General features: G+C 42.1%; 1 protein-coding gene across 4 annotated transcripts in view; it reads right to left on the reverse strand.

The window, feature by feature from the left end:
* The window catches only part of LOC139406952 (serine/threonine-protein kinase MRCK beta-like), a 164385-nt gene that overhangs the window by 28697 nt on the left and 110873 nt on the right, over positions 1-24815 (reverse strand). For all 4 annotated transcript variants that reach the window (XM_071150147.1, XM_071150146.1, XM_071150148.1 and 1 more), the window contains exons 19-32: positions 24257-24345; positions 21725-21804; positions 17290-17373; positions 16833-16913; positions 16627-16732; positions 16273-16409; positions 15694-15833; positions 15528-15609; positions 10192-10408; positions 9673-9735; positions 8087-8328; positions 7369-7723; positions 5415-5512; positions 2863-2947 (exon numbers count right to left, since the gene is read on the reverse strand). In XM_071150147.1, coding sequence (XP_071006248.1) covers positions 2863-2947; positions 5415-5512; positions 7369-7723; positions 8087-8328; positions 9673-9735; positions 10192-10408; positions 15528-15609; positions 15694-15833; positions 16273-16409; positions 16627-16732; positions 16833-16913; positions 17290-17373; positions 21725-21804; positions 24257-24345 — 1859 coding nt within the window. The remainder of the gene's footprint in view (positions 1-2862; positions 2948-5414; positions 5513-7368; positions 7724-8086; positions 8329-9672; positions 9736-10191; positions 10409-15527; positions 15610-15693; positions 15834-16272; positions 16410-16626; positions 16733-16832; positions 16914-17289; positions 17374-21724; positions 21805-24256; positions 24346-24815) is intronic.

Below are 24815 nucleotides of genomic sequence, written 5' to 3' on the forward strand. Positions count from 1 at the left end.
AAAAGAGGAGTGGGAGGCCCCGGTGCACAACTGAGCAAGAGGACAAGTACATTAGTGTCTAGTTTGAGAAACAACATTTTTAATAAGACAGCAAGTGACTGTGACTAGCACATGTTGTGTCTCTCTCCTCCCTGCTGCAGTGACCACCACAGAACTTCAACAGTGTTTATCATGCTGTCCGTGTTGCTGAAGCTGCAACATAACTACAGCCATTTCTGACTAAATAGTTCTGTTACCGAAATGCCTCAACAGTTTAGGAAAAACATTCCCTATTCCCTCAACCCTTTCTCTCGTTACGTGACACATGTATGCATCGCATGCACGTGACCAAAGCCCTATTCGCACTGCACTACTATTACTAGAGAACGCTGGTCATGCAATTATTACTCCAGAATGTCCGTTATTCCAGAAGACGATTCGGACGAGATTAGCTTTTTCCATACTGCCCCATGTAATTATTAATTTTTTTCCCAATAAATTGACAGTTATGAAGGAAGCCTGGAGGTTTTTATTCTAGGCGTGAAGATACAGTATTTCAACATATTTCAACTCTGTCCAGGTGACAGAGCCACACTGATAACTCAAGATTGGTTTCTAAGTTTTTAAAACATACCAAACCATCTTTCTTATTGTATAGTTATCATTTCCAAACGTTTAGCTCAGTTGTATGCTGCTGCTTTGCGATCTATTAACAGCAAGGGTTGCATTAAATAGGCTCAATATTTTTTACTGATGCATGTGGTAATATTTCATTCCTATCGCATACTGATGCCCGACAAAGTTCTACTCTCGAGTGGCGCTGATGAAGATTTTGTCAAAAGTGTGGCTTGGAAACGACGACGACATTTCAAAAGGAGCCGTACCAGGTGGTGATACAGCCCGACAGGATGCTCTCGATTGTGCATCTATGAAAGTTTGTGAGTGCTTTTGGTGACAAGCCGAATTTCTTCAGCCTCCTGAGGTTGAAGAGGCGCGCTGCTGCACCCTGTGTGGGTGGACCAATTCAGTTTGTCCGTGATGTGTACGCCGAGGAACTTAAAACTTACTACCGTCGCCACATTCTACAACTCGATTGGAGTCCACCTGTGGTAAATTTGATTGATTGGACATTATTTGGAAAGCCACACACCTGTCTATATAAGGTCTGACAGTTGACAGTGCATGTCAGAGCAAAAACCAAGCCATGAGGTCAAAGGAATTGTCCTTAAAGCTCCGACACAGGATTGTGTCGAGGCACAGATCTGGGGAAGGGTACCAAAACATTTATGCAGCATTGAAGGTCCCCAAGAACACAGTGGCCTCCATCATTCTTAAATTGAAGATGTTGGGAACAACCAAGACTCTTCCTAGAGCTGGTCACCCGGGCAAACTGAGCAATCGGGGGAGAAGTGCCTTGGTCAGGGAGGCGATCAAGTACCCGATGGTCACTCTGACAAATCCAGAGTTCCTCTGTGGAGATGGTTGTAAAGTCAGAAAAAAGTCAGAAAATCTGCTGTCTAAGCCACTGCCTGTCACCAAGGGAGTACCCCAAGGCTCAATCCTAGGCCCCACTTCCTTCTCAATTTACATCAACAACATAGCTCAGGCACCAGGAAGCTCACTCATCCATTTATTTGCAGATACAATCTTATACTCAGCTTGCCCCTCCCCGGATTTTGTGTTAAATGCTCTACAACAAAGCTTTCTTAGTGTCCAACAAGCTTTCTCTACCCATAACCTTGTTCTGAACACCTCCAAAACAAAGGTCATGTGGTTTGGTAAGAAGAATGCCCCTCTCCCCACAGGTGTGATTACTACCTCTGGGTTTAGAGCTTGCGGTAGTCACCTCATACAAGTACTTGGGAGTATGGCTAGACGGTGCACTGTCCTTCTCTCAGCACATATCAAAGCTGCAGGCTAAGGTTAAATCTAGACTTGGTTTCCGCTATCGTAATCGCTCCTCTTTCACTCCAGCTGCCAAACTAACCCTGATTCAGATCCTACCCATGCTAGAATACGGAGACATAATTTATAGATCGGCAGGTAAGGGTGTTCTCAAGCGGCTAGATGTTCTTTACCATTTGGCCATCAGATTTGCTACCAATGCTCCTCATAGGACACATCACTGCACTCTATTCCCCCGTTTAAACTGTCCATCTCTGTATACCCGGCGCTAGACCCACTGGTTGATGCTTATTTATAAATCCCTCTTAGGCCTCACTTCCCCGTCTGAGATACCTACTGCAGCCCTCATCCTCCACATACAACACCCATTCTGCCAGTCACATTCTGTTAAAGGTCCCCAAAGCACACACATCCCTGGGTCGCTCGTATTTTCAGTTCGCTGCAGCTAGCGACTGGAACGAGCTGCAATAAACATTCAAACTGGACAGTTTTATCTCAATCTGTTAATTTAAAGACTCAATCATGGACACTCTTACTGACAGTTGTGGCTGCTTCACGTAATGCATTGTTGTCTCTACCTTCTTGCCCTTTGTGCTGTTGTCTGTGCCCAATAATGTTTGTACCGTGTTTTGTGCTGCTACCATGTGGTGTTGCTATCATGCTGTGTTGTCATGTGTTGCTGCCATGCTATGTTGTTGTCTTAGGTCTCACTTTATGTAGTGTTGTGTTGTCTCTTGTCGTGATGTGTGTTTTGTCCTATATTTGTATTTAATTTATTTGTATTTTTAATCCCTGGCCACCGTCCCTGTTCTTAACTGACTTGCCTAGTTATATATATATATATTTAATCCATTTTGAATTCAGGCTGTAACAACAAAATGTGGAATAAGGCACTGTATGTACTGAGTGAGTATATTGAGATATAGTTGTGTATTGGGCCATATGTAAGTCAGTGAGTATATTGAGGTGTATTTGTACCTGTGGAGTTGTTGCTGAAGTAGATGAGGCGTGGTTGTTCGGAGCCCAGCAGGTTCAGACTGCCCTCCACATTTAGAGGCCTTATCTGAGGGGGCAGGGACATGGGTTACACCAATCCACACTACAAATGCACACATTCATACATGCATGAAGGGGCATAAACATGCACATGATGCGTAAAAACACAAGTGCACAAAGACACTAACACTCTTCTCACTCATGGGTGCATACACTTTTTAACACTCACCCGAGATTAGAACACGCATCCTCTCATACACTCACCAAGATGGGGCATCCGGCTCCCCGTTCCTGGAGAGCTACCCTCCAGCAGGTTGTGTACAAGTGTGTGTGAGAATCTATGAATCTGCCTAAGTGAGTTTTGAATGCCAATGTGTCTAAATATATGACAAGATCAAATGTGTGTAGTGGATCACCTGTTCACACATTTAATTTAGCCTGCTCATGAATATCTTACAGGCTATAACACCATATCGACACATGGCACTGAGTGTACAAAACATTAAGAACACCTTCCTAATATTGAGTTGCACCCTACCCCCTTTGCCTTCAGAACCACCTCAATTCATCAATACAAGATGTCGAAAGCGTTCCACAGGGATGCTGGCCCATGTTGACTCCAATGCTTTCCACAGAGGTGTCAAGTTGGCTGGATGTTCTTTTGGTGGTGGACCATTCAGCGTGGAAAAACACAGCAGTGTTGCAGTTCTTGACACAAACCGGTGCGCCTGGCTCCTACTACCATACGTTGTCCAAAGGCACTTCAATCTTTTGTCTTGCCCATTCACCGTCATACACACTCCATGTCTCAATTGTCTCAAAGCTTAAAAATCCTTGTTCCCCTTCATCTACGCTGATTTATGTGGATTTAATAAGGGATTATAGCTTTCACCTGGTCATTCTGACATGCTTTGTACTAGAGGTCGACCAATTAATCGGAATGGCCGATAAATTAGAGCCAAATACAAGTTTTCATAACAATCCGTAATCGGCATTTTTGGATACCGATTATGAACCGATTACATTGCGCTCCACGAGGAGACTGCGCGGCAGGCTGACTACCTGTTACGTGAGTGCAGCAAGGAGCAAAGGTAAGTTGCTAGCTAGTGGTAGGCGGTGGTAGGCAGCAGCAGGCTCATAAGCATTCATTCAAGCAGCACTTTCCTGCATTTGCCAGCAGCTCTTTGCTGTGCTTCAAGCATTGCGCTGTTTATGACTTCAAGCCTATCAACTCCCGAGATTAGGCTGGCAATACTAGTGCCTATAAGAACATCCAATAGTTAAAGGTATTTGAAATACAAATGGTAGAGAGAGAAATAGTCCTAGAATTCCTATAATAACTACAACCTAAAACTTCTTACCTGGGACTCATGTTAAAAGGAGTCCACCAGCTTTCATATGTTCTGAGCAAGGAATTTAAAACGTTAGCTTTTTTTACATGGCAAATATTGCACTTTTACTTTCTTTTTGCATTATTTAAACCAAAATGAACATGTTTTATTATTTATTTGAGACTAAATTGATTTTATTTATGTATTATATTAAGTTAAAATAAAAGTTTTCATTCAGTATTGTTGTAATTGTCATTACAAATATATATATATTTTTTATTAAAAAAATATATAAAATTTTAAAAATATATAAAATATATATATAAAAAATTAAAAATAAAATATATATTTATTTTGTATTTTTTTTTTTTTTTTTAAATCGGCAGATTAATTGGTATTGGCTTTTTTTTGGTCCTCCAATAAATCGGTATCGGCTTGAAAAATCTTAAATCGGTCGACCTCTACTTTGTATATACAGTCGTGGCCAAAAGTTTTGAGAATGACACAAATATTAATTTTCACAAAGTCTGCTCCCACAATGTCTTTAGATATTTTTGTCAGATGTTACTATGGGATACTGAAGTATAATTACAAGCATTTCATAAGTGTCAAAGGCTTTTATTGACAATAACATGAAGTTGATGCATAGAGTCAATATTTGCAGTGTTGACCCTTCTTTTTCAAGACCTCTGCAATTTGCCCTGGCATGCTGTCAATTCACTTTTGGGCCACATCCTGACTGATTGCAGCGCATTCTTGCATAATCAATTCTTGGAGTTTGTCAGAATTTGTGGGGTTTTGTTTATCCACCCGCCTCTTGAGGATTGACCACAAGTTCTCAATGGGATTAAGGTCTGTGGAGTTTCCTGGCCATGGACCCAAAATATCGATGTTTTGTTCCCCGAGCCACTTAGTTATCACTTTTGCCTTGTGGCAAGGCGCTCCATCATGCTGTTTGACAGAGGAAGAACAATGATTCCAAGCACCACCCTCCTTTTGAAGCTTCCAGTCTGTTATTCGAACTCAATCAGCATGATCACACCATCATGTAAGCCTGTTCAGGCCTAACCCATCGGTTTCTGGGACCAATCAGAACGGAGAGAATGTGTTTGCAATCTAGAAATCATTGGGGAGGGAGGCAAATCCAGACTCAACAGTTGGCAGGAGCGATATGGATGGGTAACCATGAAAAGCTACTCTTACCTTCCTCAGTGAAATGGTCTGGACCCACTCGGTGGTGTGGATGTCAAACACATCCACTCCGTACTCGCTGTACACCGTCAGGTAAGACGAGTTGGAGCCTGGAGGACACACAGGAGGCACGCTGAGCAAAAACAGAGGCCTCCACAATTTAATCTATTTGTAGGATCCAATATACCAGATCATTTTCATGTTTCAATAATATAAAAATGTTGTCTTTTAGTGCCCCTTCGGATAGCTAACAATTTCTGGTGTCAAGCACTCAGGCATTCTACATAGGCTGTTACAAGGTGTCTCTATCACTATTATCTGGAGCCGACATTGTGAAAAAAATACTTTAATACACAAACAGTACCAGTCAAGACACACCTATTCATTCAAGAGTTATTCTTTATTTGTACTATTTTCTACATTGTAGAATAATAGTGACGGCATCAACACTATGAAATAACACATATGGAATCATGTAGTTACCAAAAAGGTGTTAAACAAATCAAATATATTTGAGATTCTTCAAAGTAGCCACCCTTTGCCTTGATGTCAGTTTTGCACACTCTAAGCATTCTCTCAACCAGTTTCATGAGGTAGTCACCTGGAATGCATTTCAATTAACAGGTGTGCCTTGTTAAAAGTACATTTGGGGAATTTCTTTACTTCTTAATGTGTTTGAGCCAATCAGTTGTGTTGTGACAAGGTAGGGGTGGTATACAGAAAATAGCCCTATTTGGTAAAAGACCAAGTCCATATTATGTCAAGAACAGCTCAAATAAGCAAAGAGAAACAACAGTCCATCATTACTTTAAGACATGAAGGTCTGTCAATGCGGAAAATTTCAAGAACTTTGAAAGTGCAGTTGCAAAAACCATCAAGCACTATGATGAAACCATCTCTCATGAGGACCGCCACAGGAAAGGAAGAACTTCGAGTTACCTCTGCTGCAGAGGATAAGTTCAATTACAGTTACCAGCCTCAGAAATTGCAGACCAAATAAATGCTTCACAGAGTTCAAGAAACAGACACATCTCAACATCAACTGCCTTTCATGGTCAAATTGCTGCAAAGAAACCACTACTAAAGGACTCCAATAATAACAAAAGGACTTGCTTGGGCCAACAAATGATAGCCCCACTAAGCGCAAACCAGATGGGATGGCGTATCGCTGCAGAATGCTGTAGTAGTCATGCTGGTTAAGTGTGCCTTAACTTCTAAATAAATCACACAGTGTCACGAGTAAAACACCATCACACCTCCTCCTCCATGCTTCACAATAGGAACCACACATGCGGAGATCATCCGTTCACCGACTCTGCGTCTCACCAAGACGTGGCAGTTGTAACCAAGAATTCCAAGAGTGTGAAAAGCTGTCAAGGCAAAGGGTGGCTACTTTGAAGAATCTCAAATATAAAATATATTTAGATTTAACACTTTTTTGGTTACTACGATTCCATGTGTGTTATTTCATCATGTTGATGTCTTCACTATTATCCTACATTGTAAAAAAAAAAAAAAAAAAAAAAAAAAAAAAAAACTTAACTTAAAAAACTTAAAGTGAATTTATCCCAATACTTTTGGTCCCCTAAAATGGGGGTATTATGTACTAAAAGTGCTAAACGGTTCACCCTCAAATTAAAGCTGAGAGTCTGCATTTTAACCTCAGTCATTGTATCATTTCAAATCCAAAGTGTTGGAGTACAGAGCCAAAACAACAACATCATTGTCATTGTCACAATACATTTGGAGCACACTGTATATTTTAAGATAGAAGATGACAGTGGGGAAGGACAGGGAGAAGTTGTGTCAAAGAGCAGTAGGTTGGATGCAAACGTGTGCCGAAACCATAGATGTGTGTGCCAGTTGCTGCAGCATTACCGTTAGACCAGCAAGGCCACTGCATTTCTTCTCCAAACCTTGCCTAACCCAACTTAACCACTTCAAATAAAACAAAACTGCTACGTACTGCAGGCTAGCGGTGTGGCGGGCCACATCAGTTCCTGGGCCCTGCTCCTCCTTCCTGTGGGGTCCACATAGATGCCTAGCTGGCTGAAGCAGAGCAGCAGCTCGGCCGTGCCCACCTCCAGGGCGTGCAGCGCGTCCAGGGGCTGCTGGGCCAGGAAGGCAAGCGACGGGTCCCCGGGGCTCACCAGGCTTACGGGCGATGACTCACCCTGGAGGGCCAGCAGGGCGAAGCCCGAGGGGTAGCCCACACACAGGCGCTCACGCACCATGCCCAGCCACTGGGCCACCCCCGGGGCCTGCACCTCCCACAGCTTGCGGTGGTGCGGCTTGGCCCAGGTGATCTCATAGCACAGCACCTGGTAGAGGTGGAGGGGGGGGGGGACATTTTGCCATACATTCAGGCAAAGCAGCAGATGTAAAGGACCTTTCATGTCACCTTTGATGTAGCTAGTATGAGTTCGCTTATGAATGATATGCAAAGCATCGATGCAGTTCTTATGAAGACTTTATGGATGCTACCTTTATATGTTGTTTGTTTTGAAGTGGGGAAGATAGATGTATCTTATGACTTTCCCCCCCTATTTCTTATAAAAGTCACAACTTCACCTTCACATGTAATTTGAACTATTTTGTGTATTTTGTATTGGAACTCTTTTATTAACTTTGTTTTACTTTAGTCACTAAATTTGCCTGCATGTGTAAATAAATAAAATAGAGACCTGGCGCTTGATGGCGGCCAGCAGGCAGGCGGGTCCCCCGGGATGCAGCACGCCGGTGGTCAGCGCCTGACAGCCCTTGGTCTCCGTCAACTTGATGTCAAAGGCCGACTCAGCCCCCTCCAGCGCCCCCCAGGGGTGCAGGTGCACGTGGCGGTTGCGTCCGCACAGCAGGGCCACCATCTTCTGTTTTGGGATCAGCTCGATCTGGTGCACCTTCTTGCAGTCAGCCGCACGGACGATCACTGGAGGAGGGAGAGAGGGGTGAGTCAACAGGGGAGTTTGTAGGGCAGGGCTCCCTAACTGGCGGCCCGTGAGCCAATACAATAATTAAAATCACTTGGAGCGGATTTGATGTTTTTATAGTCTTATGTCCAACAATTGCTCAGAAAACTTGAAGGGCCAAATAAAATCATCATCAAATCAGTTCCAAGTGATTTTAATTTTGGAAAGTATTCATATTCCCATACATAATAGATAGAAGGGTTAAAATGAATGTGTTAGTCAAATATTCTATGTTTGGGCTTCTTGCAGTCGACAAATTATTTGTAATTATGTTTCGTATCATCTTAGCCTCTATGGGCGATCTCATATATCCCATTAACAACTTATTTGGAAAGTCCATCCGTAACATTTCAACTAACTATCTACTGACCTTAACCCTAGCTCTAACCTTACACCTTACATTTATTCTAAACCTAACCATAACCTTAGCAAGCAGTTGCTTATCAACAGATTTGTTGATAGAATGACCATCTGCAGAGCATCATGTGATCATAGAACTCAAAAAAAATTTGAGCTGCATGGAGGAGTCTGCATGTTGTTGTGCACAAAACCAGTTTTGTTCATATCATCTGAGCCTCGATGGGAGCTCTCACATATCCCTGTTTGATCCAGATAATGGAGCTGATGATCTGCACTATAGAGCATTTGTGAGATGTAAATGAACTCGGGTAGAAACAAATCCTGTGGTGGGTCCAAGATCCAGGACCAAAGTAACAGGTATCGTGACGTGCCAGTTGAGTGGAACTTTTTTGACCATTGTAAACAAGCTAGCTTGCTACTGTCATGCAGAATGAGCGTCTCGGCAAATTGCACCATGAAACTGTGATTTTCAGGTCTTGTGAAAGCACACCGTGTATGGTCAAACTTTCACAACTGCTCCAGGAAACGGTTGTCAAACTATGAAAACGCCCAGGAAACCGTAACCATGCTATGAAATGTCATATGTGAAAACACCAAGAAAAACGGTACCATGGTATCGAATGTCAAACTGTGAAAACGGCCAGGAAACTGTACCATGGTATCGGATGTCAAACTGTGAAAACGGCCAGGAAACCGTACCATGGAATGTCATAAGTGAAAACATCCAGAAAACCGTACCATGGTATCGGATGTCATATGTGAAAACGGCCAGGAAACCATACCATGGTATTGGATGTCATATGTGAAAACGGCCAGGAAACCGTACCATGGAATTGGATGTCATATGTGAAAACACCCAGGAAACCGTACCATGGTATCGGATGTCATATGTGAAAACGGCCTATGGGTGAATATGACCTGATGTCGTATAAGTATGTTCTTACCATCTCTGGTGACCTCCACTACAAACAAGCCTTCCTCTGTGCCCAGAGCGATACGCTCTCGATCTGCAGAGAGAAGAGCAGTCAACAGTCACACTTTCTCTGACACTCACACATTCTCTGCATACACCTCTCTCTCCCTCGCTCTCTCTTTCCATTTTTCCTGCACACATTCTGGAACTAATATATCAATACATACCTTACATTTGTTTGTATAAAAAACGCATAAATAAAACCCACAAGAGATTGAACAAATATTTAACCCTTGAATATTGTTGTTTTGCCTGTTCCAGCTACTAAACTGTGTAAAAGCTGTAATCAGAAGAAAAGATTTACACAAATGTCTTGCTGGTCACGAATGATAAGAGGCCCACTGTCCCTTACTCACTTATCATGGAGAGTGTGGTCTTGACGGCAGACAGTGACGAGTCGTATGCCTCGCACACACACAAAAACACACAGCGCAGTTGTGTTGGTGAGACGTAAATGTCACATTCAGTCTCCCCATTTCCTCCAACTCACCGACGATGGCGGCGGAGAGCATGGTCTTGATGGCGGGCAGTGACGAGTCGTAGGCCTCGTGCATGACGTGCACCACGCAGTTCCTGAGGCGGTTCTTGGCCAGCATGCTCTGAAGGCCTTCCAGGATGCCAACCCACTTCCTCTTCTCTGCCTCGCTCTCCGCCAGCACCAGTAGGGAGGCGGCGCACACTGGGGAGTTCAGCAGGGATGATGTCACCTGGGACAGAGGCGAGGGTTAATAATAACAGGAAGTGTCTTTGGGTCCTTCAACGGTGCATTTCCATACAGGATTGTCCCCAGTGTTTTACCCAAAAGGCTCAGACTTTTCTGTATCCATCTACACGGGCCGGCACCCGTTGCTTCACTGGGCCATGGCTTCGGAAAACCTGCTTTCACCTGGGGCAAAAGCCAGGTCACTGGTACTTTTTAGCTGGCATTTACAAAACAATGGCCGAGTTCAAACTTTAACACCTTCTCACAAAGCAACAGTCTTGATGATGCAGAAGTTGTTGATTCTGCAATCCCAAAGTTCAGTGTCACACTCCTAATGGACACAATTACACTACAGTTACCATTAACCTCTCTGAGCACGGAACCCGGTAGCGGGCTGAAATTCCACAACATACGGTGATCTCTACATAAATAGTCATTAAACATTCATGAAAATACAAGTGTCTCACATGTATCGAAAGCCTAGAATCTTGCTAATCCAACTGCGTTGTCAGATTTAAAAAAGGATTTACTGCAAAAGAATACGATGTGATTATCTGAGCATAGAGCCCCATAAAAAACAACTATTTCAACCAGCACAGGCGTAACAAACTGCATTAAAATAAAAAAAAAATCCTTTGACGATCTTTGTCTGTTTGCAATTCCAATGCTCATTGTTACACAATGATATTTTGTTTGATAAAATCCGTTTTTATAGCCTAACACGAAAACATTTTGTGAACCGCTTGTGTCGTGAATTCCATCTCATTCCATTTTCGACGACACATTCCAGGTAAATAACCCACAAAGAACGTGACTTTTCCAGTCATGTTTGGTTTCACTGCAATCAACTGGTTTGTTTGTAACACAATCAAACCTGATGGGTCATTTTGTGGGACGTATTGACTGAAAGAAACCGATTTGAAGACAACAAGTAATGACATCGTTGTGCACCAAAGATTTGCCCGCTGTTTCGTTGATTGACTGTATTTTAACCCAATGAACACTGATCGACTTGAAATCTTGCTGGGTAGATAGCCAATGAGCTGAGGTAAACGGCAATAGGTAACGTTTATGTCTTAGAAGACCAACCCATGTAGTAAACTCCTGTGTAAAGACGGTCATTCGCCATTGAACATTCATACTAGAAGGAGCCAAGTTTGTGACGCACAGCCCTTTTTGGTAACGCGCATCTTCAGCTGTTTATATATCGAACATTATGGCGAACAAGTCAGGGAAAGCTAAATTAAGACTAGATATACGAATGTAGACAAAATTATAGAGGAAATTGATCGTGACAGTGAAACAGATCTTCTTTTAGATTCAGAGTCAGCTAGCGACCATAGCTATGACTACAAAATGGAAGCATATTTTTTTGAATGTGGAGGACATAGAACTTAGTTTTGGACTGGTAAGTTCTAAGTTTCTGCTAATGCCGTTGTTTGAAATTAATAATAAAAAATATTATTTGTGATTTTTTTTTATTTTTACATTTTATTTGCAATATATAAAAATGAAATGTGTAAAGTACACATTGGCTATGCGTTGTGGGTGGGGGTATGTTTGTATGTATGTGAATGACCCATAGCCTATGTTTGTGTGTGTGTGTGTGTGTATATATATTATATATAAAATGGAAAGGAGTCGAATGTAACAGCAAACCCACACATCGCAACACAGCAACCATGCTTCTTCCTCTCAGTCTACATATTATGGATTAGAGGGAGCATGGTCGAGATGCGTGTGTCTGCCGCTCCACCCCACCCCCACATGAAATAGCCTATTTGAGGCAGACCCACAACAATGGCCAAAGTGAAATGGAACAGCACTTTATGTTCCCTGTTGATACAGGGCTCATATGTGAAACTATTCTAACTGAACATTTTCTTTCACAGTGACACTGACTCCGAATGGGAGCCCCCAGTGCCAAGGTGTCCATCCCCCACGGAAGCTGGTTCATCCAGCCGGACACCTGTTGTCTCCGGCTCCACACCTCCCGGGCCATCTAGAGGTGTGAAGGGAGCCAGGACCTCAGGTGAGTATGACAAACTTACAGCCCCTTTCAGCTTTTTCAGCTGTTTTTCACCCAATCCGTTGTCGATTCGCTCGTGTCTAACACGAATAAGATGGGGAGAAGAAGCAAGCAGGCAAAAAGGTAGCATGGAAGCCCATATCCATGTCAGACTTTTTCTGCTACCTTTCACTGGTCGTCTACATGGGGCTGGTGAAGCTGAAAAGCCTGAAGGACTACTGGAAAACGTCATCTCTACCAACGGTCTTTCCCCATGACTTATGTCCGGCAAAAGGTTTCTGGTTCTCTTACAGACGCTTCACATCATTGACCCAAAGGTTGATGAAGCGAATGACAAGAAGAGAGGCACAGCAACATTTGATAGACTGTGCAAAATAAAACCTCTCTACTACAACACTGTTGAGGCCTGCAAAACCTACTTTCAGCCAGCCCAGAATGTGTCAATAGATGAGAGGATGGTAGCCTCAAAGGCCAGAATTGGCCTCAAACAGTACATGAGAAACAAACCAACCAAGTGGGGTTACAAGCTGTTTGTGTTGACTGATTCTGTGTGTGCCTACACATGCAATGTTTTTGTCTATGAGGGGAAGAATAGTTTTGCTACTGGTATGGGAAGGACTACAAACTGTTTGTGGATAACTTCTACACAAGCCCTACCCTGTTTGCAGACCTTAGGAAGCGGGAAGTGTGGGCTTGTGGCACCATTCGTACCAACAGGGTGGGCTTTCCGAAGACGAAGGTGAACGACATGCCTAAGCGGGCTGAGCGGGGGACCATGCGATGGATCCGTGAAGATGGCCTGCTGTTTGTAAAGTGGATGGATACCAGAGAGGTGGTGAATTGCACAACAATCCACAAGTCCTTCAATGGGGATCATGTTGTCAGACGTGTGAAGGACGGTGCCGGGGCATGGACCACCAAAAATGTCCCCATTCCAACTGCAGTAAAGGACTACAACAAGAGCATGGGAGGGAGGTGTGGACCTATCAGATGCGCTGATAGGCTATTACAATGTTCTCCATAAGACAATGAAATGGTACAAGACGTTCTTCTATCATTTCATCGATATTGCTGTGGTGAATGCATTCATCCTACACAAGGAAATGGCTAAGAGCTGTGGAAGGCCCTTCCTCTCACAGAAAGCCTTCAGAGAACTGCTCATCAAGGAGCTTGCTGGCTGCAGCACCACTGCACCACGTTCTACCTACTCTACCTCTGTCCCTTCTGCTCCTGCCACAAGTGGTGTTCATCTACCCAAATTGATTTCTGCAGGTATGGATATGCCTCAGGGCCAAAAGGGCACAGCATGGAGGCGTCGCTGTGTTCTTTGCAAGATGAAGTCCCCGATCACCTGCACCACATGCTTGGTGACCCTCTGCTTTACAGCAGAAAGAGACTGCTATGGCACCAGGCATCAGCAACACAACATTGTGTAGAGCTTTGGCAAAGTGGGTGGGGTTATATTCTTTCTGTTTGGCTCTGTCCGGGGTTCTCATTGGATGGGGCCACAGTGTCTCCTGACCCTTCCTGTCTCAGCCTCCAGTATTTATGCTGCAGTAGTTTGTGTCGGGGGGCTAGGGTCAGTTTGTTATATCTGGAGTACTTCTTCTGTCTTATCCAGTGTCCTGTGTGAATTTAAGTATGCTCTCTCTAATTCTCTCTTTCTCTCTCTCGGACGAACTGAGCCCTAGGACCATGCCTCAGGACTACCTGGCATGATGACTCCTTGCTGTCCCCAGTCCACCTGGCCTTGCTGCTGTTCCAGTTTCAACTGTTCTGCTTGCGGCTATGGAACCCTAAACTGTTCATATTTATTATTGAGGTGCTGTCCTGTTGCATCCTCTACAACTACTGTGATTGTTATTATTTGACCCTGCTGGCCATCTATGAACGTTTGAAATTCTCGGCCATGTTCTGTTATAATCTCCACCCAGCACAACCAGAAGAGGACTGGCCACCCCTCATAACCTGGTTCCTCTCTAGGTTTCTTCCTAGGTTTTGGCCTTTCTAGGGAGTTTTTCCTAGCCACCATGCTTCTACACCTGCATTGCTTGCTGTTTGGGGTTTTATGCTGGGTTTCTGTACAGCACTTTGAGATATTAGCTGATGTACGAAGGGCTATATAAATACATTTGATTTGATAGAGGACTGAGGGTCTTCCAAATATTGAAAGTGTGTAAATAGTTACCCATGTTATTTTGTAAATGTATATATCTTTTTTTTGTTCATATTTTTTTATTAATTTTTTGGGGTGTGTGTGTTAGAATACAAAAATCCTACCCACTTGGGTACATTTGGGCTACTTGTGTGGGATACCTGGGTGAATTCATTATAAATGTCATGTAGTACACTCATTTTGGAAGTTATCATTCTGAAACTACTGTTGCCCTCTTATGTTTTTCACTGAAATTGTCCCTATCATCCAATCTGAATGTTTGTTTCATCTTGTTCATTTTAAAGATGATACAAAAAAAACATGTTTTTTTTTCATTGTATTATCTAAACCAGATATATTGTGTTATATTCTCCTACATTCAATTCACATTTACACAAACTTCAGAGTGTCTTCTTTCAAACGGTATATGCATATCCTTGGTTCTGTGCCTGAGCTACAGGCTGTTAGATTTGGGTATGTCTTCAGGCAGAAATTTAAAAAAGTAGGGGGTAGCTCAACAAACACTGGCAACACACTGGTGTGGGGGTAAACTTTCCATGGAAATGCAGCAGAAAGTGCTATATAAAGTCCATGTTAAATTATTCTTATTTCAATTTTGTTTGCGTTGACTTTGACATATGAAACACCCCATATTAACAGTAGATTAGAGTGAAATGATAGAGTAATCAATATAATAACATTCACAAGAAGGGTAGTGTGTTATGATACACTTATTACGTGTATGATTCAATACAACGCTCCATAGTAACGCATAGTTATAACATCCTTCAGAACGTGTTACAATAATGACTTCACTTAGATATTGTTTATTGGGTTTTCTCCGATAGGAAACATCATCCCATAGAAGGAATATATTATAAAAAGGGTCAATATAACTTTAGACATACAGCATTTCACATGCTGCAGTTCGAAGATTACCCTGAATATGCAGGGGATATCTTTTCGGGTGGCGTGGATGACGTCTGAGGCCATGACGGAGCTGACGGAAAATTCCTCATCCCTGTGGACATACACAGAACATAGTGTTACAAACACACACACCCCCACCCCGCCCCCCACACACACACACACACACAGATCCTACCTGAGGTCCAGGACCTGACTGGTCACCACGCCTGGCTGGGTGGACTTGCCCTCAGGCACCTCGTACAGGAAGAGTCTACAGTCACACACCACAGCGTATGCCCGTTGCCAGCCCTTCTTTACCCCCGTGGGCTTGGGGATCTGACGGAGAGGGGAGCAGCAACCTTTCAATTGAGGTCTGTTTATGTTGTTCAATTCCAATACACGCTACAGTTCCCATCTTGTTAAGCTGAACAGAATTTGAGATGTTTTGATTGTTAACTCCCAATGACACAACGACTACGTTCCAGTTTAACACCGTTCACTTCACAGTATCTCCACGGTACATAGGTGCCATTACACTCAGGCCTGGTCCAACAACAAGGGAAACGTCTGCATAGGCGCACTAATAACAGAGTGAAAGCACCGTAATAAGTATAGGGATACTTAAAACATGAACTTAACATTAATTACATCAGATACAACATCCAAAAATTATAGTAGTGAATTATCATGTAACTGAATTACGCACAACATGCAGCCAGAATGCATGTTCTAGTCATTCTATTTCTATGGTCATAACCTTTCACTAGGTGCTCACCCTGACGAAGCCCTTGTAGGCGGTGCCGATGCCCCTCTGTACGTCGATGCCCAGCGGCCTCTTGGCCTGCTCGGGGGGGATGGGGCACACCAGGGGGGCGTTGTCCTTACAGGACACGTGGCAAATGAAGGAGCACACTGGCGAGCGCGAGGGAGAGAGAGAATTAGTTTACAAGGATACATGCAGTACAATGGCGAGCTGCACTATCAGATCTGCTGTTTATTTAAAATGTTACAGTTTGTTTACTCAGTGTGTGTGTTTGCCGGAAAGAAATGCCACCCATAGTTTCCTCAGTCCCCCAACTCACCGAGAATGGCGGCGGAGAGCGTGGTCGTTCGTGTGTATGAAACCTACCTTCGCAGGCGTAGCCCTGGCGGAAGAGGCCCACCATCAAGGAGCTGCAGTGGGTGCACTGGGTCGGGCTGGAGAAGGTCTTGATGCTCAGATGGTGAGCTTTGGGCTGTAGGCACACGCACGCAAACACACAAGAAGAGAGAGATAACACATAGCCAAGCATTACAGACTACCTGACAGCGTGTGTGTGTGTGGCCAGGCGGTACCTTTGGTGCGGTCAGCAGCGATGTCAGATAGACAGGGGACGGGACGGCAGGGGCAGCAGCAGGGGGCTTGGGGACTGGCTCCTGTGGGAGAGAGAGGGGTCAAAGTTCACAAGTCAGCAGGTCAGACTGGAAAAAGGATAGAGCTGAGTTGTGTTCCTAAGGCACCAAATGGAAGATAATTTACTGAAACAGGGAGGGACGACATTGAGTTGCCCAATAAGAAACACAATTTTCTTTTGCATACCCTAATGAAAATACCTCTGGTTCTACACTGTGAAACTGAACTACGCTTTACTGGGATAAGATAGTCATTCAATGAGCTACATTCAGGATTAAGGTCAAATGTTAATTCTAGAAATGTATTTAATTAATTGACTGGAAAAATGACTATGAAGAAAGGATGTATGGGAGGAATGTGCGCCGGGACAGAAGTGTGTGTGAGAGACAGGACACTCACATCCTGTTCGGATGCCACAGAGATTGACGAGGAGAGGACGTCGGACTTCTGGGGCGTGGAGTCAATTTCGCTGACAGAGCTGCTCTGGAGGAGGGAGAGGAATGACAGGACAAGTAAGTGTGTGTGTCTGTGTACTGGGCGGGTGGTACTAATTTCCAGTGTCTCAATGCTTGTGCTGTGTCCAGACGTGTTCCTCTCCTCAAATACTTGTGTTTTCCATGTACTAACTAGTGTTTTGATAAATGAGTATCAGTATCTCAACAACACCTGCACCAACTCACACACATAAGAACTGCCAACGCTAATAGTATTTGACCATCATGAAGGCATACTAGGGACATGTACGGAGTTCATGTGCTTTTGTGAATAAAACTAAAATACATCAGCCCATATTTACAATGCCTTCAGAAAATATTCACACCTCTTGACTTATTCCACATTTTGTTGTGTTACAGCCTGAATTAAAAATGGATTAAATTGCTTTTTTGTCACATCTACACACACACAAACCCATAATGACTAAGTGAAAACTTGTTTTAAGAATTTTGTTAATATATTTAAAATGAAATCTATAATTTTTTATTTACCTAAGTATTTACACCCGAGTCAATACATGTTAGAATCACCTTTGGCAATGATTACAGTTGTGAGTCTTTCTGGGTAATTCTCTAAGAACATTATTATTTACTAAATTCTTCAAGCTCTGAAGTTGGTTGTTAATCATCGCTAGACAGCCATTTTCAAGTCTTGCCATAGATTTTCCTGCTGATTTAAGTCTAAACTGTAACTAGGCTACTCAGGGACATTTAATGCCGTCTTGGTAAGCAACTACAGTGTATATTTGGCCTTGTGTTTTAGATTGTCTGCTGAAAGGTGAACGTCTCCCAGTCCCAGTTGGAAAGCAGATTGAACCAGGTTTTCCTCTAGGATTTTGCCTGTGCTTAACTCTATTCTGTTTCTTTTTACCAAAAAAAAAAGTCCTTGCCAATGACAAGAATACCCATAACATGATGCAGCCACCACCATTCTTGAAAATATGAAGAGTGGTACTCCGTGACATAATCCTTTGTATTCAGGACAAAGTACATTTCTTTGTCACATTTTTTGTTGCAGTTTTACTTTATTGGCTTATTTTTATTTACCTAGGCAAGTCAGTTAAGAACAAATTTTACAATGACGACCTACCCAGGCCACACCCTCACCCTAAGCAGACGACGCTGGGCCAATTGTGCGCCACCCTATGGGACACGATCATGACCGGTTGTGATATAGCCCAGGATCGAACCAGGGTCTGTAGTGACGCCTTTAGCACTGAGAAGCAGTGCCATAGACCGCAACGCGCCACTCGGGAGTCCTTGAAAATACCTTTATTGGAAACAGGATGCATGTTTTTGGAATATTTGTATTCTTTACAGGCTTCCTTCTTTTCCCCCTCTGTCATTTATGTTGGTATTGTGAAGTAACTACAACGCTGTTGTGGATCTATCCTCAGTTTTCTCCCATCACAGCTATTAAAAGTCACAATTGACCTTCGGTTGAAATCCCTGAGTGCTTTCCTTCCTCTCTGGCAACTGAGTTAGGAAGGACGTCTGTATCTTTGTTGAGACTGGGTGTATTGATACACCAAATAAAGTGTAATTAATAACTTCACCGTGCTCAAAAGATTATTCAACGTCTGCTTTTTTACATATCTACCAATAGGTGCCCTCCTTTGTGAGGCTTTGGAAAACCTCCCTGGCTAAAAATGAAATAATAATTGTATGTGTGAGGTACAGAGATGAGGTAGTTATTCAAAAATCATGTTAAACACTATTATTGCACACAGAGTGAGTCCATGCAACTTATTATATGACTTGTTAAGCACATTGTTACTACTGAACTTATTTACAAAGGGGTTGAATACTAATTGACTTAAGACATTTGAGCTTTCAATTTCTTATTAATTTGTAAAATTTGTGACACATTCCATTTTTAATTCAGGTTGTAACACAACAAAATGTGGAATAAGTAAAGGGGTGTGAATACTTTGAAGGCACTGTATTGTCTAAAACATAAGTATACTATATTATACACAAATCATGTCATCATACACTATTTTGATGTCGATCTACTAATCAGTATACGGCCCACTTCAGAGTCTAACAATGAGTACGTTTACATGAACACACAATTCAATATTAAACTGCTTATGGCAGAAGGCCACGTATGGCATTAGTCATGTAAACGCCTTACTCTGCTTATCTTAATTGGCGTAATGTCATAATCGAGGTAAGCATACGCCGATTAAAACACCTGGTTTTCTGAGCAATCTTTCAAATTATTAGGACATGTAAACAGCTTCATCTGTGTTCCAGTTGTGTATTTGTGAAAACTGAAATAATGCATCTTATAGTTTTAAAACAAACTTTATATGTCCGAACTCAAATAGTCTTTGCAAAAATAACGTGATCACTGTGGTAGAACGTTCATTTTGATTGCCGATTTTTTATCAAAAGTCCCATCAGGTTGCCTGATTTCAGATGTAAACATGATTATTAGGGAAATGGTTATTTTTGCAAAGCATTTAAACACTTTAAAGGAACTATTATATTGACCTGACTATACACTATTATAACCATGGTCAATTTAACCACGGAGTGTATCAACTGAAAAGTTATGTAGTCTACACTGAACACGTATAGCCTAACAGTGTCACAGATAAGGTTTTGACTTTTGAAAAAAGATTGGCAAGATTAGGAGAAATCATGGAGGTATCTGCCGCTAATCACTTTTTAATGAAAGTAAAATGAAGGGCAGGTTAAATATCCTCCCCCTCATTCACTGACTAAAGACACAGTGAAAAGGTCCTGCTCATCTCAGTGTGCTGCTGTAGGGTTTTATTCCTTTTGACTCGTCGTTAGTTGTGGAGGAAGATAACAAGTATGCTAATAGTTAACAGGGTTTTGTGAGGTGACTGGCTACACCACTGAGGAGTTATGACTGGCGTTAGCGGTATTAGCCGTTAGAGGGCCGGCTAATGCTAACGGTGGGGATTCTGATAAGGAAGCACGTTCTAGAGGAGCAGCTCAGTAACCTTTTAGTGCCCAACACATGCTATGCAGGTTTAGGGGGAGGTTTACTAGGGGAGAAGAGTGCCACCAGCTATGAAAAGGTCTATTTTAGCATAACATCCTTCTAGCTAAATTAGCATTAGCCAAAACCTGTGCTAATCACAAGTTATTTTATTTCACTAAACGTGTAGCAGCGAACCTGTTCACAATATTAACAATAGAAATACTAGGAAAAGTTCAAACTATAAGAGTATGCACACTACTATATGAGACAAGACATTAAAGGAGCATTAGTCCATATTAGCATGCTACTGGATAACGGCTAATTGCTAAATAATAGGGCAACACACCAGGAGGAAGCTCAATGCTTTCCTCCCGACCTTTTTGTACGCTGGCAGCACAACCCCTCGGGTTAGGGGTTAACTGTGAGAAAAAGGGGTAAGGAGCTTTGAGCAGCAAACTTACTTCATATGCAGACGAGGAAGAGACCGAGTCCTTTTTTGGAAGGGTGACACACGAGAGGGACCAAAAAAATAATAAGCACAGGTTTTTCAGGGGTTTATTTTGCAAAGGTAATTTACCAGGGTTTACTGCGAGAACATAATTAGACCATCGTTTCTGATGGTTTATCCTGTGTCAATTTATGGCCCTACGAGACTAGAAGGAACAGAGACAAAATAAGTTTCCTCTGAACAAACACTTAAATCGGGTTTTCTGAGGCCTTTAAGCTGACCTGTTGTGACTTCGATGCTGACTGATCCATTTTTTTACAAACTTGAGGCAGCTAGGCGGTGAAAAAAACCCTAGTTCACGTTTGCGTTGAGATGAAAATGAGGGGAAACAGTTAGACCAAACTAGCTTCTCTCTCGCACCTCTACTCTCTCCGGTGCAATTCCTCCCTTTCATGACTTTGACTTTCACTGCAGATCCTGTCCAAACCGTGGTGGCTGCATCGGCTTACCATATGCTGATGGGTAACATAACACCGATTTATTCTGTGGGGAGAGGGTCAGGAAGTATGATACCGTTCGCGTCCCCCCTTCGCGCTATTGAAGTCCTTTGAGGTGATTGAGCACATCAGAGGGCTTGGTGATATGAACTCCGGGGCTTGGCACTCTCACATGTTGAACTGTGTGTCTCTCAATCACTGCATCTAAGGATTTTAGTGTGTGTGTAAATGTGTTTGACAATGCAAGTGTGACAACAGCGCCAGCCAGTCTGTCTGTGTGTGTGTGTGTTTGTGTGCCAAGTCTCCCACCCTTTGAAATATCTTTATCAACTCCCACCGGCCTGTCACCACCAATACACACAGAGGCGGCGAGACAGTGGCTATTAAGGTTTGTTACGGACATGTGATGGAGAGAGACGTGCAGAGAGACACTCACTCTGAACGTCAGGTCATGGGCCAGGGGAGAGGTGTTGAAGTACTCGAAAATTGAGTCCTGGAAATCAGGCAGTTTCATCCCTGTGTTTAGAAGAGAAGTACAGTCAGCTATTATGTTCATAGCCTGCATTTAAACGATTCTAGAGAGGAATTCTGTTCATATTTGTACAGTTGAAGGGAAACATGTAACTGACATTACTAGAGAATGAAATGTAATGTTCTGTTTATTACTGAGAGGTAATCCTTGTATGTGCATCTCCAATGATCAAATAAAACCAAACAAACCTTATTCTAAACCTGTACGACCAACTACAATCATACAACATTAGTCGAGATGAAGAGAATCTAACAACCTAGAGCACCTTCAGAATGTATTCACACCCCTCGACTTCTCCCACAATATGTGGTGTTACAGCCTGATTAAAAAAATGTATTAAATTGAGATTTTTCTTTTTTCACTGGCCTATATTCACTGTAATAAAAAATGAAAAGCTGAAATGTCTTGAGTCAATAAGTATTTAACCCAATGGTTAATTATAGCATGCCTAAATAAGTTGAGGAGTAAACATTTGCAAAACTTCTCTAGGGTTGGGGGCAGCATTTGGAATTTTGGATGAAAAGCATGCCCAAATTAAACTGCCTTCTACCCAGGATATGCATATAATTAGTATATTTGGATAAAAAACACTAAAGTTTTCTAAAACTGTTAAAATAATGTCTGTGAGTATAACAGAACTGATTTGGCATGCAAAAACCTGAGAAATCCATTCAGGAAGTAGGATTTTTGTTTATTTGTAGTTTTCTATTCAATGCCATTACAGTATCCATTGACTTACTACTTAAATTGCAGTTCCTATGCCTTCCACTAGATGTCAACAGTCTTTAGACATTTTTTCAGGCTTGTATTCTGAAAAATTAGGGAGTAAGAGTAGTCTGAATGAGTGGACCCTGCCGTGTCACAGAGCTTTTTCATGTGTGCGACCAGAGAGTGCCTTTCTTGTTTACCTTTTATATTGACAGCGTTATTGTTCGGTTGAAATATTATCGATTATTTAGGCTAAAAACAACCTGAGGATTGAATATAAACATCGTTTACATGTTTCTATGAACTTTACGGATACAATTTGGATTTTGTGACTGCGTTTGAGTCTGTGGATAACTGAAGAAAACACTCGAACAAAACAGAGGTTTTCGGATATAAAGAGAGACTTTATCGAATAAAAGGAACATTTATTGAATAAATGAATGTCTTCTGAGTGCAACCATATGAAGATCAAAGGTAAGTGATTCATTTAATCTCTATGTCTGACTTGTGTAACTCTTCTAATTGGCTGGTTACTATTTGTAATGATTTGTCTGCTGGGCTATGTTCTCAAATAATTGTAAGGTATGATTTCGCCGTAAAGCATTTTTTAAATCTGACACCGTTGTTGGATTCACAAGAAGTTCATCTTTAAACCTATGTTTAATAGTTGTATCTTTTCTGAATTTTTATAATGAGTATTTCTGTATTTGAATTTGGCACTCTACAATCTCACTGGATGTTGGCCAGGTGGGACGCTAGCGTCCCACATACCATAGAGAGGTTAAGCATGCGTTCCAGTTTGCAACAAGGCACTAAAGTTACACTGCAATAAATGTGGCAAAGGAATTCACTTTTTGTTCTGAATAACAAATGTGTGTAGCAAATCCAATACAACATATTACTGAGTACCATCTACATATTTCCAAGCATAGTGGTGGCTGCATCATGTTATGGATATGCTTGTAATCGTTAAGGACTGGGGAGGTTTTCAGGATACAAAATAAACGGAATGGAGTTAAGCAGGGGGCAAAATCCTAGAGGAAAACCTGGTTCAGTCTGCTTTCCACCAGGCACTGGGAGATGAATTCACCTTTCATCAGGACAATAACCTAAAAAAGGCCAAATATACACTGGAGTTGCTTACCAAGAAGACAGTGAATGTTCCTGAGTGGCTAAGTTACAGTTTTGACTTAAATCTTCTTGAAAATCTATGGTAAGACCTGAAAATGTTTGTCGAGCAATGATCAATAACCAATGTGACAGAGCTTGAATAATTTTGAAAAGTATAATGGTTAAATGTTGCACAATCCAGGTGTGGAAAGCTCTTAGAGACTTACCCAGAAAAACTCACAGCTGTAAATGCTGCCAAAGGTACTTCAACAAAGTATTGACCAAGGGGTGTGAATACTTATGTAAATGAGATATTTCTGTATTTTGATTTTCAATAAATTTGCAAACATTAATTAAAACGGTTTTTCACTTTATCATTATGGGGTATTGTTTGTAGAGGATGAAATTGATTTAATCCATTTTGAATTCAGGCTGTAAAACAACAAAATGTGGAAAAAGTCAAAGGGTATGAATACTTTTTGTTGGCAATGTATTTGTGTAAGGTGGCATATGCCAGGGACAGTTTAAGGGTAATGCATGGATGGCCAGAGGTTAGGTTCAGGGTTAGAGCATGGTTGGCCAGAGGTTAGGTTCAGGGTGAGAGCATGGTTGGCCAACCTTTGACCGAGCGGCTCTCCAAGTCCTTCTTCATGCTCTCCAGCTGCTCCGCCATCTCCCTGCTCCTGGACTCGGAATCCTTTAGTTTGCTGTGTGAGAGATTGAAAGAGAGTGTGTGTGTCATGGGGTTTCCACGTCATCCTCCTCATGGCGTTCAAATGTGAAAGAAGATCAGTCATGCTTACTTATTCAAAATAACACTACATCTTCGCATAGATCAACATCTAGCTACCTAGCATTAGATCTTTCACGTTTGACCCTTGAGAAGATACATGTGTCTCCACATCCCTTGAAAGGTCAAATGCCTGGTGGTAACGTGTGTGGTGTATGTATGTGGGGTTAGTTTCAGGGTTAAGGTTGAAGTGAGGTTGAAATTCTTTTTTTAAATTTTTTTTTTATAAATACAGTACCAGTCAACAGATGGATAGACCTACTTATTCTAGAGTTTTTCATTATTTTAACTATTTTCTACATTGTAGAATAATAGTGAAGACAACAACATTCTGAAATAACACATATGGAATCATGTTGTAAACAAAAGAGTGTTAAACATAAAAAT

The sequence above is a fragment of the Oncorhynchus clarkii genome, chromosome 4 (assembly GCF_045791955.1).
Source record: "Oncorhynchus clarkii lewisi isolate Uvic-CL-2024 chromosome 4, UVic_Ocla_1.0, whole genome shotgun sequence".
Classification (NCBI taxonomy): Eukaryota; Metazoa; Chordata; class Actinopteri; order Salmoniformes; family Salmonidae; genus Oncorhynchus; species Oncorhynchus clarkii.